Source organism: Hyla sarda, chromosome 8 (assembly GCF_029499605.1).
Source record: "Hyla sarda isolate aHylSar1 chromosome 8, aHylSar1.hap1, whole genome shotgun sequence".
Classification (NCBI taxonomy): Eukaryota; Metazoa; Chordata; class Amphibia; order Anura; family Hylidae; genus Hyla; species Hyla sarda.
In genome coordinates, this window is record NC_079196.1 from 12,799,652 (window position 1) to 12,814,758 (window position 15,107).

The following is a 15,107-nucleotide window of genomic DNA, read 5'->3' on the forward strand; positions in this document are numbered from 1 at the left end:
GGAGGCACCCTGGTTGAGAAACACTGTGCTAGCTGCTTAAAAGGGGTACTCCGGTGAAAAACTTTTTTTTTTTTTTTTTTTAAATCAACTGGTGCCAGAAAGTTAAACAGATTTGTTAATTACTTCTATTAAAAAATCTTAATCCTTCCTGTACTTATTAGCTGCTGAATACTACAGTGGAAATTATTTTCCCTTTGAAACACAGAGCTCTCTGCAGACATCACGAGCACAGTGCTCTCTGCTGACATCTCTGTCCATTTTTAGGAACTGTCCAGGGTAAAAGGAAATCCCCATAGCAAACATATGCTGTTCTGGACAGTTCATAAAATGGACAGAGATGTCAGCAGAGAGCACTGTGGTCATGATGTCAGCAGAGAGCTCTGTGTTTCAAAAAGAAAAGAATTTCCGCTGTAGTATTCAGCAGCTAATAAGTACAGGAAGGATTAAGATTTTTTTTAATAGAAGTAATTTACAAATCTTTTTAACTTTCTGGCACCAGTTGATTTAAAAAAAAAAAAAAAAAAAAGTTTTTCACCGGAGTACCCCTTTAAATTGCTTGTTTTTATCAGTACCATGCCCCACAGCCATAAACATTGACGCAACCACTTCCTTGTACTGTCGCCTGACCGTTCCGTCTGCACTTACTGCTGAGGCTTCCTGCACAATACCGCCCCCTGCTGCGCCCACCGGGACTACATCCAGCTTCAGGGTCTTGCCCCCAGGTAGTGACAGCTCCTGACTCCCCTTCTGGAGAACCTGGTCCCGTACTGAAATAAAATTATTTAAGATATCATAAGAGGGAAAAAAAAATAGTAAAAAAAATATATATAATAATATTTCATATAATAATAATAATGATGATATAATAAGAGAAAAACAACAACAAAATAGTTAACATACAAGATACTATAATAATTCATAAAATAACACAAATGATAGAATGATACAATGGTAATAATATTCTTTATAATAATTACCCTAATATATTATAAGAGTAAAATAACAACAAAATAGTAAAAATATATACCATGGTAATACTATAATACTGCATATAATATGTATAGAATGCTAGAAAAGTATAAGTAATATATAAGTAATGCTATAAGTATATAAGTAATGATACAAAAGTATAAGTAATATATAAGTAATGCTATATGTATATAAGTAATGATACAAAAGTATAAGTAATATATAAGTAATGCTACAAAAGTATAAGTAATATATAAGTAATGCTATAAGTATATAAGTAATATATAAGTAATGCTACAAAAGTATAAGTAATATATAAGTAATGCTATAAGTATATAAGTAATATATAAGTAATGCTATAAGTATATAAGTAATATATAAGTAATGCTATAAGTATATAAGTAATGATACAAAAGTATAAGTAATATATAAGTAATATATAAGTAATGCTACAAAAGTATAAGTAATATATATAAGTAATGCTATAAGTATATAAGTAATATATAAGTAATGCTACAAAAGTATAAGTAATATATAAGTAATGCTATAAGTATATAAGTAATATATAAGTAATGCTATAAGTATATAAGTAATATATAAGTAATGCTATACGTATATAAGTAATGATACAAAAGTATAAGTAATATATAAGTAATATATAAGTAATGCTACAAAAGTATAAGTAATATATAAGTAATGCTATAAGTATATAAGTAATATATAAGTAATGCTACAAAAGTATAAGTAATATATAAGTAATGCTATAAGTATATAAGTAATATATAAGTAATGCTATAAGTATATAAGTAATATATACCGTAAGTAATGCTATAAGTATATAAGTAATATATAAGTAATGCTATAAGTATATAAGTAATATATAAGTAATGCTACAAAAGTATAAGTATTATATAAGTAATGCTATAAGTATATAAGTAATATATAAGTAATGCTATAAGTATATAAGTAATATATAAGTAATGCTATAAGTAATATATAAGTAATGCTATAAGTATATAAGTAATATATAAGTAATGCTATAAGTATATAAGTAATATATAAGTAATGCTACAAAAGTATAAGTATTATATAAGTAATGCTATAAGTATATAAGTAATATATAAGTAATGCTATAAGTATATAAGTAATATATAAGTAATGCTACAAAAGTATAAGTATTATATAAGTAATGCTATAAGTATATAAGTAATATATAAGTAATGCTATAAGTATATAAGTAATATATAAGTAATGCTATAAGTATATAAGTAATATATAAGTAATGCTATAAGTATATAAGTAATATATAAGTAATGCTACTGTCACGATTCGGCTGGCTGGAGGTGGATCCTCTGTGCCAGAGAGGGATTGGCGTGGACCGTGTTGGTGGACCGGTTCTAAGTTGCTACTGGTATTCACCAGAGCCCGCCGCAAAGCGGGATGGTCTTGCAGCGGCGGTAGCAACCAGGTCGTATCCACCAGCAACGGCTCAACCTCACTGACTGCTGAAGATAGGCGCGGTACAAGGGAGTAGACAAGAGCAAGGTCGGACGTAGCAGAAGGTCAGGGCAGGCAGCAAGGATCGTAGTCAGGGGCAACGGCAGGAGGTCTGGAACACAGGCTAGGAACACACAAGGAAACGCTTTCACTGGCACAATGGCAACAAGATCCGGCGAGGGAGTGCAGGGGAAGTGAGGTATAAGTAGGGAGTGCACAGGTGAACACACTGATTAAGCCTGCTGCGCCAATCAGTGGCGCAGTGGCCCTTTAAATTGCAGAGACCCGGCGCGCGCGCGCCCTAAGGAGCGGGGCCGCGCGCGCCGGGACAAGACAGACGGGGAACGAGTCAGGTACGGGAGCCGGGATGCGCATCGCGAGCGGGCGCCTCCCGCATCGCGAATCGCATCCCGGCTGAGAGAGATATTGCAGCGCACCCGGTCAGCAGGTCTGACCGGGGCGCTGCAATTGCGAGGATGCCGCGAGCGCTCCGGGGAGGAGCGGGGACCCGGAGCGCTCGGCGTAACAGTACCCCCCCCCTTGGGTCTCCACCTCTACTTGGAGCCTGAGAACCTGAGGATAAGACTTTTGTCTAGGATGTTGTCCTCAGGTTCCCAGGATCTCTCTTCTGGGCCACAGCCTTCCCAATCCACCCAAAAATTTTTTTTTCCTCTGACCGTCTTGGAGGCCAGAATCTCCTTCACGGAGAAGACGTCAGAAGAACCGGAAACAGGAGTGGGAGAAACAAGTTTGGGAGAGAAGCGGTTAATGGTGAGTGGTTTAAGGAGAGAGACATGGAAGGCATTGGGAATACGAAGAGAAGGAGGAAGAAGGAGTTTGTAAGAGACAGGGTTAATCTGGCACAAGACTTTGAAAGGACCAAGATAGCGTGGTCCCAGTTTGTAACTGGGGACACGAAAGCGGACATATTTAGCGGAGAGCCATACCTTGTCTCCGGGAGCAAAAATGGGGGGAGTTCTTCTTTTCTTATCGGCAAATCTTTTCATCCGGGATGAAGCCTGTAAAAGAGAATTTTGGGTCTCTTTCCATATGGTGGAAAGATCACGAGTCACTTCATCCACAGCGGGCAAACCAGAGGGCAAGGGAGTAGGGAGGGGGGGAAGAGGGTGACGGCCGTACACCACGAAAAATGGGGACTTAGCAGAAGATTCGGAGACTCTGAAGTTGTATGAGAATTCGGCCCATGGTAGAAGATCTGCCCAGTCATCCTGGCGGGAGGAAACAAAATGCCGTAAATATTCACCCAGGACCTGATTAATTATTTCTACTTGCCCATTGGATTGGGGATGATAAGAAGAAGAGAAGTTTAATTTGATCTTGAGCTGTTTACAGAGGGCCCTCCAGAATTTAGACACGAATTGGACGCCTCTATCCGAGACGGCAAACCGTGAAGGCGAAAAATGTGTACAAAAAATTGCTTTGCCAACTGAGGCGCTGAAGGAAGACCAGGAAGAGGAATAAAATGTGCCATCATGGAAAATCGATCAACGACCACCCAAACAACTGTGTTGCCACGGGATGAGGGCAAGTCTGTAATAAAGTCCATACCAATCTGTGACCAAGGCTGTTCGGGGACAGGCAGAGGATGAAGGAGGCCAGCAGGCTTCTGGCGAGGAGTCTTATCCCGGGCACAGACAGTACAGGCCCGTACAAAATTAACAACATCCGTCTCCAGAGTCGGCCACCAATAAAAACGAGAGATGAGTTGCAAGGATTTTTTGATGCCCGCATGGCCTGCGAGGTGGGAGGAGTGTCCCCATTTGAGAATCCCGAGACACTGGCGTGGAGAAACGAAGGTCTTCCCGGGAGGAGTTTGCCTGATGGAGGCTGGAGAAGTGGAGATCAGACAGTCAGGAGGAATGATGTGTTGCGGAGAGACCTCTACTTCAGAGGCATCAGAAGAACGAGAGAGGGCATCGGCCCTAATGTTCTTGTCAGCAGGGCGAAAATGAATTTCAAAGTTAAAACGGGCAAAGAACAACGACCACCTGGCCTGGCGAGGGTTCAGTCGTTGGGCAGACTGGAGATAGGAGAGATTCTTGTGATCAGTGTATATGATAACTGGAAATTTTGATCCCTCCAGCAGGTGCCTCCATTCCTCAAGCGCCAATTTAATGGCCAGTAGTTCTCGATCCCCGATGGAGTAGTTTCTCTCCGCCGGAGAGAAGGTCCTAGAAAAAAAACCACAAGTAACAGCATGCCCGGAAGAATTTTTTTGTGGAAGGACAGCTCCAGCTCCCACTGAGGAGGCATCTACTTCCAATAGGAAGGGTTTAGATGGGTCAGGTCTGGAGAGCACGGGAGCAGAAGAAAAGGCAGACTTGAGATGTTTAAATGCGTCTTCCGCTTGGGGAGACCAGGACTTGGGATTGGCATTTTTCTTGGTTAAAGCCACGATAGGAGCCACAATAGTGGAAAAGTGTGGAATAAATTGTCTGTAATAATTGGCGAACCCCAAAAAACGTTGGATAGCACGGAGTCCGGAGGGACGTGGCCAATATAAGACGGCAGAGAGTTTATCTGGGTCCATTTGTAGTCCCTGGCCAGAGACCAAGTATCCTAGGAAAGGAAGAGATTGACATTCAAAGAGACATTTCTCCATTTTGGCATAAAGTTGATTGTCCCGAAGTCTCTGAAGAACCATGCGGACATGCTGACGGTGTTCTTCTAAGTTGGCAGAAAAAATCAGAATATCGTCCAGATAAACCACAACACAGGAATATAGGAGATCACGAAAAATTTCATTAACAAAGTCTTGGAAGACGGCAGGGGCGTTGCACAGGCCAAAGGGCATGACCAGATACTCAAAGTGTCCATCTCTGGTGTTAAATGCAGTCTACCATTCGTCCCCCTCCCTGATGCGGATGAGATTATAAGCCCCTCTTAAGTCCAGTTTGGTAAAGATGTGGGCACCTTGTAGGCGATCAAAGAGTTCCGAGATAAGAGGTAAGGGGTAGCGTTTTTTTACCGTGATTTTATTAAGTCCGCGGTAATCAATGCAAGGACGTAGGGAGCCATCTTTTTTGGACACAAAAAAAAATCCAGCTCCGGCAGGAGAGGAGGACTTGCGGATAAAGCCCTTTTTTAAATTTTCCTGGATGTACTCTGACATGGCAAGAGTCTCTGGAGCAGACAGAGGATAGATTCTGCCCCGGGGTGGAGTAGTACCCGGGAGGAGGTCAATAGGACAGTCATAAGGCCTGTGAGGAGGTAAAGTCTCAGCTTGCTTTTTGCAAAAAACGTCAGCATAGTCCATATAAGCCTTAGGAAGACTGGATACAGGGGGAACCACAGGGTCACGGCAGGGAGTACTGGGAACCGGTTTAAGACAGTCCTTGTGACAAGAAGTACCCCAGTTCTTGATTTCTCCTGTGGACCAATCAAGGGTTGGGGAATGGCGTTGAAGCCACGGTAATCCAAGAAGAATTTCAGAAGTGCAGTTGGAGAGGACCAAAAATTCAATTTTTTCGTGATGAGGTCCGATGCACATTAGGAGAGGTTCCGTGCGGTAACGCACGGTACAGTCCAATCTTTCATTGTTAACAGAATTGATGTAGAGGGGTCTGGCGAGACTGGTCACCGGGATGTTGAACCTGTTGATGAGAGAGGCCAAAATAAAATTTCCTGCAGATCCGGAATCCAAGAAGGCCATAGCAGAGAAGGAGAAGGTAGAGGAAGATATTCGCACAGGAACAGTAAGGCGTGGAGAAGCAGAGTTGACATCAAGAACTGTCTCACCTTTGTGAGTCTGCATACGTCTTTCCAGGCGGGGAGGACGGATAGGACAATCCTTCAAGAAGTGTTCGGTACCGCCACAGTACAGGCACAGATTCTCCATGCGGCGTCGTGTCCTCTCTTGAGGTGTCAAGCGAGACCGGTCAACTTGCATAGCCTCCACGGCGGGAGGCACAGGAACGGCTTGCAGAGGACCAGAGTAGAGAGGAGCCGGGTAGAGAAACCGCCTCGTGCGCACAAAGTCCATATCCTGGCGGAACTCCTGACGCCTTTCGGAAAAACGCATGTCAATGCGGGTGGCAAGATGAATAAGTTCATGCAGGTTAGCAGGAATTTCTCGTGCGGCCAGCACATCTTTAATGTTGCTGGATAGGCCTTTTTTAAAGGTCGCGCAGAGGGCCTCATTATTCCAGGATAATTCGGAGGCAAGAGTACGGAATTGGATGGCGTACTCGCCAACAGAAGAATTACCCTGGACCAGGTTCAGCAGGGCAGTCTCAGCAGAAGAGGCTCGGGCAGGTTCCTCAAAGACACTTCGAATCTCCGTGAAGAAGGAGTGTACAGAGGCAGTGACAGGGTCATTGCGGTCCCAGAGCGGTGTGGCCCATGACAGAGCTTTCCCAGACAGAAGGCTGACTACGAAAGCCACCTTAGACCTTTCAGTAGGAAACTGGTCCGACATCATGTCCAAGTGCAGGGAACATTGCGAAAGAAAGCCACGGCAAAACTTAGAGTCCCCATCAAATTTATCCGGCAAGGATAATCGTAGGCCGGAAGCGGCCACTCGCTGCGGAGGAGGTGCAGGAGCTGGCGGAGGAGATTGTTGCTGGAGCTGTGGTAATAGCTGCTGTAGCATCACGGTCAGTTGAGACAGCTGGTGGCCTTGTTGCGCTATCTGTTGCGACTGCTGGGCGACCACCGTGGTGAGGTCGGCGACAACTGGCAGCGGTACTTCAGCGGGATCCATGGCCGGATCTACTGTCACGATTCGGCTGGCTGGAGGTGGATCCTCTGTGCCAGAGAGGGATTGGCGTGGACCGTGTTGGTGGACCGGTTCTAAGTTGCTACTGGTATTCACCAGAGCCCGCCGCAAAGCGGGATGGTCTTGCAGCGGCGGTAGCAACCAGGTCGTATCCACCAGCAACGGCTCAACCTCACTGACTGCTGAAGATAGGCGCGGTACAAGGGAGTAGACAAGAGCAAGGTCGGACGTAGCAGAAGGTCAGGGCAGGCAGCAAGGATCGTAGTCAGGGGCAACGGCAGGAGGTCTGGAACACAGGCTAGGAACACACAAGGAAACGCTTTCACTGGCACAATGGCAACAAGATCCGGCGAGGGAGTGCAGGGGAAGTGAGGTATAAGTAGGGAGTGCACAGGTGAACACACTGATTAAGCCTGCTGCGCCAATCAGTGGCGCAGTGGCCCTTTAAATTGCAGAGACCCGGCGCGCGTGCGCCCTAAGGAGCGGGGCCGCGCGCCGGGACAAGACAGACGGGGAACGAGTCAGGTACGGGAGCCGGGATGCGCATCGTGAGCGGGCGCCTCCCGCATCACGAATCGCATCCCGGCTGAGAGAGATATTGCAGCGCACCCGGTCAGCAGGTCTGACCGGGGCGCTGCAATTGCGAGGATACTGCGAGCGCTCCGGGGAGGAGCGGGGACCCGGAGCCCTCGGCGTAACAGCTACAAAAGTATAAGTTATATATAAGTAATGCTATAAGTATATAAGTAATATATAAGTAATGCTATAAGTATATAAGTAATATATAAGTAATGCTATAAGTATATAAGTAATGCTACAAAAGTAATAATAAGAAATACGTGATACTATAATATTCCATATACACTGCAATACATGATAATAAAAATCATTAATTATTATTAATATTATAGAATGTCTCAACCAGTAGTAATAATAATAATAATTATAAATAAAAATAATAATAATGATAAGAAGAATATGACACTAACGCAATAATATTATATCATATAATTCTACAACAGGAAGAAGAAAAAAGAAGCTACAGCAATATTATTGTTATTATTTTTAGATGATTTAACCTCCTGAGCGGTATTCCCGAGCGTGACTCGGGGTTAAGTTTCCCTGCCAGGATCGGTAACCCCGAGTCACGCTCGGGGTAGAATTGCAGAGTTCCCGGCCGGGCTGCACGATATATCGCAAAAGCAATGCGATATAGCGATGAGGCCCCCCGGGAAAACATGCGATTATCTGCTCTGGTCGGCTCCCGTTGCGGGGCCCGGCCAGAGCAGGTAAAGAAAAATACTAAAAGTCAGTGTTTCCCTACCAGGGGGCCTCCAGCTGTTGCAAAACTACAACTCTCAGCATGCCCGAACAGCCAAAGGCTGTCCGGGCATGCTGGGAGTAGTAGTTTCACAACAGCTGGAGGCCCCCTGGTAGAAAAACACTGAGCTAAGTGTAAAGGGAAGAAGTAGTAAAATAAAAAAACCTTTTGCTCACCTAGTCCCAGTCCCTGCAGATGCCGTTCCCCTCCGTGCGGTCCGGGGTGTCCTCTCTTCACTATTCATCTTCTAGGACCTTTCACTTTTCAGCCAATCACAGGCCGCAGTGGTGTAAAGCCTGTGATTGGCTGAAGGGGAAAGGGCTTGTTCTGCAGCAAATACACTAGGTTTGAAATCTGCCGGCAAACCCAGTGTATCCTGCTGCAGGACAAGGTGACGGGGGGAATGTGACAAGGGGGGAATGTGACAGGGGGGGAATGTGACAAGGGGGGGGGAGTGTGACAGGGGGGGAATGTGACAAGGGGGGGGGAGTGTGACAGGGGGGGAGTGTGACAGGGGGGGAGGGGAATGTGACATGAAGGGGGAGAATGGGACAAGGGGGGGAATGTGACAAGGGGGGGGGAGTGTGACAGGGGGGGAGTGTGACAGGGGGGGAGTGTGACAGGGGGGGAATGTGACAGGGGGGGAGGGGAATGTGACATGAAGGGGGAGAATGGGACAAGGGGGGGAATGTGACAAGGGGGGAAGAATGTGACAAGGAGGGGGGAGAATGTGACAAGGAGGGGGAAGAATGTGACAAGGAGGGGGGAAGAATGTGACAAGGAGGGGGGAGAATGTGACAAGGAGGGGGGAGAATGTGACAAGGAGGGGGGAGAATGTGACAAGGAGGGGGGAGAATGTGACAAGGAGGGGGGAGAATGTGACAAGGAGGGGGGAGAATGTGACAAGGAGGGGGGAGAATGTGACAAGGAGGGGGAAGAATGTGACAAGGAGGGGGGAAGAATGTGACAAGGAGGGGGGAGAATGTGACAAGGAGGGGGGAGAATGTGACAAGGAGGGGGGAGAATGTGACAAGGAGGGGGGAGAATGTGACAAGGAGGGGGGAGAATGTGACAAGGAGGGGGGAGAATGTGACAAGGAGGGGGGAGAATGTGACGGGGGATGTGACAAGGGAGAGGGGAATGTGACGGGGGAGATGTGAAATGGGCGGAGGGAGATGTGAAATTCAGTTTAAAAAAATTGTACCGCTTTTGGTACACATTTCCAGACAGAATCATACCGCCAGGGAGGTTAAAGGGGCACTCCGGTGAAAAACTTTTTTTTTTTAAATCAACTGGTGCCAGAAAGTTAAACAGATTTGTAAATTACTTCTATTAAAAAATCTTAAGCTGCTGAATACTACAGTGGAAATTTCTTTTCCCTTTGAAACACAGAGCTCTCTGCTGGCATCATGACCACAGTGCTCTCTGCTGACATTTCTGTCCATTTTAGGAACTGTCCAGAGTAGGAGGAAAAACCCCATAGCAAACATATGCTGTTCTGGACAGTTCCTAAAATGGACAGAGATGTCAGCAGAGAGCACTGTGGTCATGATGTCAGCAGAGAGCTCTGTGTTTCAAAAGGAAAATAATTTCCTCTGTAGTATTCAGCAGCTAATAAGTACTGGAAGGATTAAGATTTTTTAATAGAAGTAATTTAAAAATCTGTTTAACTTTCTGGCACCAGATGATTTAAAAAAAAAAAAGTTTTTCACCGGAGTACCCCTTTAATGCTACAACTGTAAGGGTACGTTCACACTACGTAATTCCCGCGGAATTCCGCAGGCAGAATTATACGGGGTGAACTGTTACATCAGTGTTAATGGGTCTTCTGCGAGACCCGTTCACACTGAGTAATTTCAGCGGCAGAAAATTTTGCCGCTGAAATTGTTCCGCACAGAGAATGAACATGTTCATTCTTTGTGCGGAATTCCGCAAGCACTGGATAGTCGTCAATGGTGACGGCGCAGTGCCGCGGGGTCCTACGGCCAATGGCGCCTGCCAGGCTGAATCTCCGCTCGCTGACTTCCACGAGCGGAGATCCTGCGTTCATTCCGTAGTGTGAACACACCCTAAGGGTACACTGAGGAATTGACAAGGAATTTACTCGCGTAATTCGGCACCGGTATTCCACTCTGATTTCGCCTTGAATGAAACTTCCATTAACTTTAAAGGGGTACTCCGGCGCTAAGACATCTTATCCCCTGTCACGCCCCCTCCATAGGCTTGCATTGAGGGGGGCGGAGCATGACATCACACGGGGGTGAAGCTGTGACATCACTATGCTCCGTCCCCGTGATCGCCAGTAATCAGACCTGGAGCGAGCACGCTCCGGGGGCTGATTCTAACGGGGTGCGGCGTGGAAGATCACGGGGGTCCCCAGCGGCGGGACCCCCGCGTTCAGGCATCTTATCCCCTATCCTTTGGATGTCTTAGCGCCGGAGTTCCCCTTTAATGGTCTTTCTGCCGTTCTGTTCACAATGAGGAATTCCCCCGGATTCTGACTCAGAATCGCATTGCGCCAGAATATTGAACATATTCATTCTTCTGGTGGAATTTGTGGGTAAAAGTCCGATGAAGTCGATGGGAATTTATTTATCCTGACAAAATGAATTTGGAGAAAATATGATGCAGAATTCTCACACAGATTAAGCCCCAAATTGGTCAAACTCCCTCCCCAGCGTTTTCCGATATGTTTGGTGTATATGTCGGCATAGCCGCTGAAATGTATGCGGATACTGATACTGCTGCCGAATTGAGCTGCTCCTGTTCATTTTAATGGACCAAAAGTAATCTACTAGTGACTGCTATTTTACAGCACTCCAGAGTAGTGGTCTCCAAACTGTGTCCCTCCAGATGTTGGCAAAACTACAACTCCCTGCATGCCCGGACAGCCAATGATTCCCCAATTACCCCCTCCCCAGTCCTCACCCGCCTCCTCTCTGAAGTATATAGGAATTACCCCCCAGTCCTAAGTACTCACCCGCCTCCTCTCTGAGGTATATAGGAATTACCCCCCAGTTGTCAGTACTCACCCGCCTCCTCCCTGAGGTATATAAGAATTACCCCTCAGTCCTTAGTACTCACCCGCCTCATCCCTGAGGTATATAGGAATTACCCCCCAGTCCTCAGTACTCACCCGCCTCCTCTCTGAGGTATATAGAAATGACCTCCCAGTCCTCAGTACTCACCCGCCTCCTCTCTGAGTTATATAGGAATTACCCCCCCAGTTCTCACCCGCCTCCTCTCTGAGGTATATAGGAATTACCCCCAGTCCTCAGTACTCCCCCGCCTCCTCTCTGAAGTATATTAGGATGTACCCCCAGTCCTCAGTACTCCCCCGCCTCCTCTCTGAAGTATATTAGGATGTACCCCCCAGTCCTCACCCGCCTCCTCTCTGAAGTATATTAGGATGTACCCCCCAGTCCTCAGTACTCACCCGCCTCCTCTCTGAAGTATATTAGGATGTACCCCCCAGTCCTCAGTACTCACCCGCCTCCTCTCTGAAGTATATTAGGATGTACCCCCCAGTCCTCAGTACTCACCCGCCTCCTCTCTGAAGTATATTAGGATGTACCCCCAGTCCTCACCCGTCTCCTCTCTGAAATATATTAGGATGTACCCCCCAGTCCTCACCCGTCTCCTCTCTGAAGTATATTAGGATGTACCCCCCAGTCCTCAGTACTCACCCGCCTCCTCTCTGAAGAATATTAGGATGTACCCCCCAGTCCTCACCCACCTCCTCTCTTAAGTATATTAGGATGTACCCCCCAGTCCTCAGTACTCACCCGCCTCCTCTCTGAAGTATATTAGGATGTACCCCCCAGTCCTCAGTACTCACCCACCTCCTCTCTGAAGTATATTAGGATGTACCCCCCAGTCCTCAGTACTCACCCGCTTCCTCTCTGAGGTATATTAGGATGTACCCCCCAAGTCCTCAGTACTCACCCGCCTCCTCTCTGAAGTATATTAGGATGTGCCCCCCAGTCCTCAGTACTCACCCGCCTCCTCTCTGAAGTATATTAGGATGTACCCCCCAGTCCTCACCCACCTCCTCTCTTAAGTATATTAGGATGTACCCCCCAGTCCTCAGTACTCACCCGCCTCCTCTCTGAAGTATATTAGGATGTACCCCCCAATCCTCAGTACTCACCCGCCTCCTCTCTGAAGTATATTAGGATGTACCCCCCAGTCCTCAGTACTCACCCGCCTCCTCTCTGAAGTATATTAGGATGTACCCCCAGTCCTCAGTACTCACCCGCCTCCTCTCTGAAGTATATTAGGATGTACCCCCAGTCCTCAGTACTCACCCGCCTCCTCTCTGAAGTATATTAGGATGTACCCCCCAGTCCTCAGTACTCACCCGCTTCCTCTCTGAAGTATATCAGGATGTACCCCCCAGTACTCAGTACTCACCCGCCTCCTCTCTGAAGTATATTAGGATGTACCCCCCAGTCCTCAGTACTCACCCGCCTCCTCTCTGAAGTATATTAGGATGTACCCCCAGTCCTCAGTACTCACCCGCCTCCTCTCTGAAGTATATCAGGATGTACCCCCCAGTCCTCAGTACTCACCCGCCTCCTCTCTGAAGTATATTAGGATGTACCCCCCAGTCCTCAGTACTCACCCGCCTCCTCTCTGAAGTATATTAGGATGTACCCCCAGTCCTCAGTACTCACCCGCCTCCTCCCTGAAGTATATTAGGATGTACCCCCAGTCCTCAGTACTCACCCGCCTCCTCTCTGAAGTATATTAGGATGTACTCCCAGTCCTCAGTACTCACCCGCCTCCTCTCTGAAGTATATTAGGATGTACCCCCCCCAGTCCTCAGTACTCACCCGCCTCCTCTCTGAAGTATATAAGGATGTACCCCCAGTCCTCAGTACTCATCCACCTCCTCTCTGAAGTATATTAGGATGTACCCCCCAGTCCTCAGTACTCACCCGCCTCCTCTCTGAAGTATATTAGGATGTACCCCCCAGTCCTCAGTACTCACCCGCCTCCTCTCTGAAGTATGTTAGGATGTACCCCCAGTCCTCAGTACTCACCCGCCTCCTCTCTGAAGTATATTAGGATGTACCCCCCCCCCCAGTCCTCAGTACTCACCCGCCTCCTCTCTGAAGTATATAAGGATGTACCCCCAGTCCTCAGTACTCACCCGCCTCCTCTCTGAAGTATATTAGGATGTGCCCCCCAGTCCTCAGTACTCACCCGCCTCCTCTCTGAAGTATATTATGATGTACCCCCCAGTCCTCAGTACTCACCCGCCTCCTCTCTGAAGTATATTAGGATGTACCCCCCAGTCCTCAGTACTCACCCGCTTCCTCTATGAAGTATATCAGGATGTACCCCCCAGTACTCAGTACTCACCCGCCTCCTCTCAGAAGTATATTAGGATGTACCCCCCAGTCCTCAGTACTCACCCGCCTCCTCTCTGAAGTATATAAGGATGTACCCCCAGTCCTCAGTACTCACCCGCCTCCTCTCTGAAGTATATTAGGATGTACCCCCCAGTCCTCAGTACTCACCCGCCTCCTCTCTGAAGTATATTAGGATGTACCCCCCCAGTCCTCAGTACTCACCCGCCTCGTCTCTGAAGTATATTAGGATGTACCCCCCCCCCCCAGTCCTCAGTACTCACTCGCCTCCTCTCTGAAGTATATAAGGATGTACCCCCCAGTACTCACCCGCCTCCTCTCTGAAGTATATTAGGATGTACCCCCCAGTCCTCAGTACTCACCCGCCTCCTCTCTGAAGTATATTAGGATGTACCCCCCAGTCCTCAGTACTCACCCGACTCCTCTCTGAAGTATATTAGGATGTACCCCCCCCCAGTCCTCAGTACTCACCCGCCTCCTCTCTGAAGTATATTAGGACGTACCCCCCAGTCCTCAGTACTCACCCGCCTCCTCTCTGAATTATATTAGGATGTACCCCCAGTCCTCAGTACTCACCCACCTCCTCTCTGAAGTATATTAGGATGTACCCCCAGTCCTCAGTACTCACCCGCCTCCTCTCTGAAGTATATTAGGATGTACCCCCAGTCCTCAGTACTCACCCGCCTCCTCCCTGAGGTATATAGGAATTACCCCCCAGTCCTAAGTACTCACCCGCCTCCTCCCTGAGGTATATAGGAATTACCCCCAGTTGTCAGTACTCACCCGCCTCATCCCTGAGGTATATAGGAATTACCCCCCAGTCCTCAGTACTCACCCGCCTCCTCCCTGAGGTATATAGGAATTGCCCCCAGTCCCCACCCGCCGCCTCTCTGAAGTATATTAGGATGTACCCCCCAGTCCTCAGTACTCACCCGCCTCCTCTCTGAGGTATATAGAAATGACCTCCCAGTCCTCAGTACTCACCCGCCTCCTCTCTGAGGTATATAGGAATTACCCCCCCAGTCCTCACCCGCCTCCTCTCTGAGGTATATAGGAATTACCCCCCAGTCCTCAGTACTCACCCGCCTCCTCTCTGAAGTATATTAGGATGTACCCCCAGTCCTCAGTACTCACCCGCCTCCTCTCTGAAGTATATTAGGATGTACCCCCCAGTCCTCAGTACTCACCCGCCTCCTCTCTGAAGTAT

At 47.4% G+C, this 15,107-nt stretch overlaps 1 protein-coding gene across 1 annotated transcript in view; it reads right to left on the reverse strand.

Moving 5' to 3' along the window:
- Positions 1-15,107, reverse strand: part of LOC130283809 (protein mono-ADP-ribosyltransferase PARP14-like) — a 62,835-nt gene that overhangs the window by 44,680 nt on the left and 3,048 nt on the right. The window contains 1 exon segment of the mRNA XM_056533318.1: positions 646-767. Within this exon segment, the coding sequence (XP_056389293.1) occupies positions 646-767 (122 nt within the window).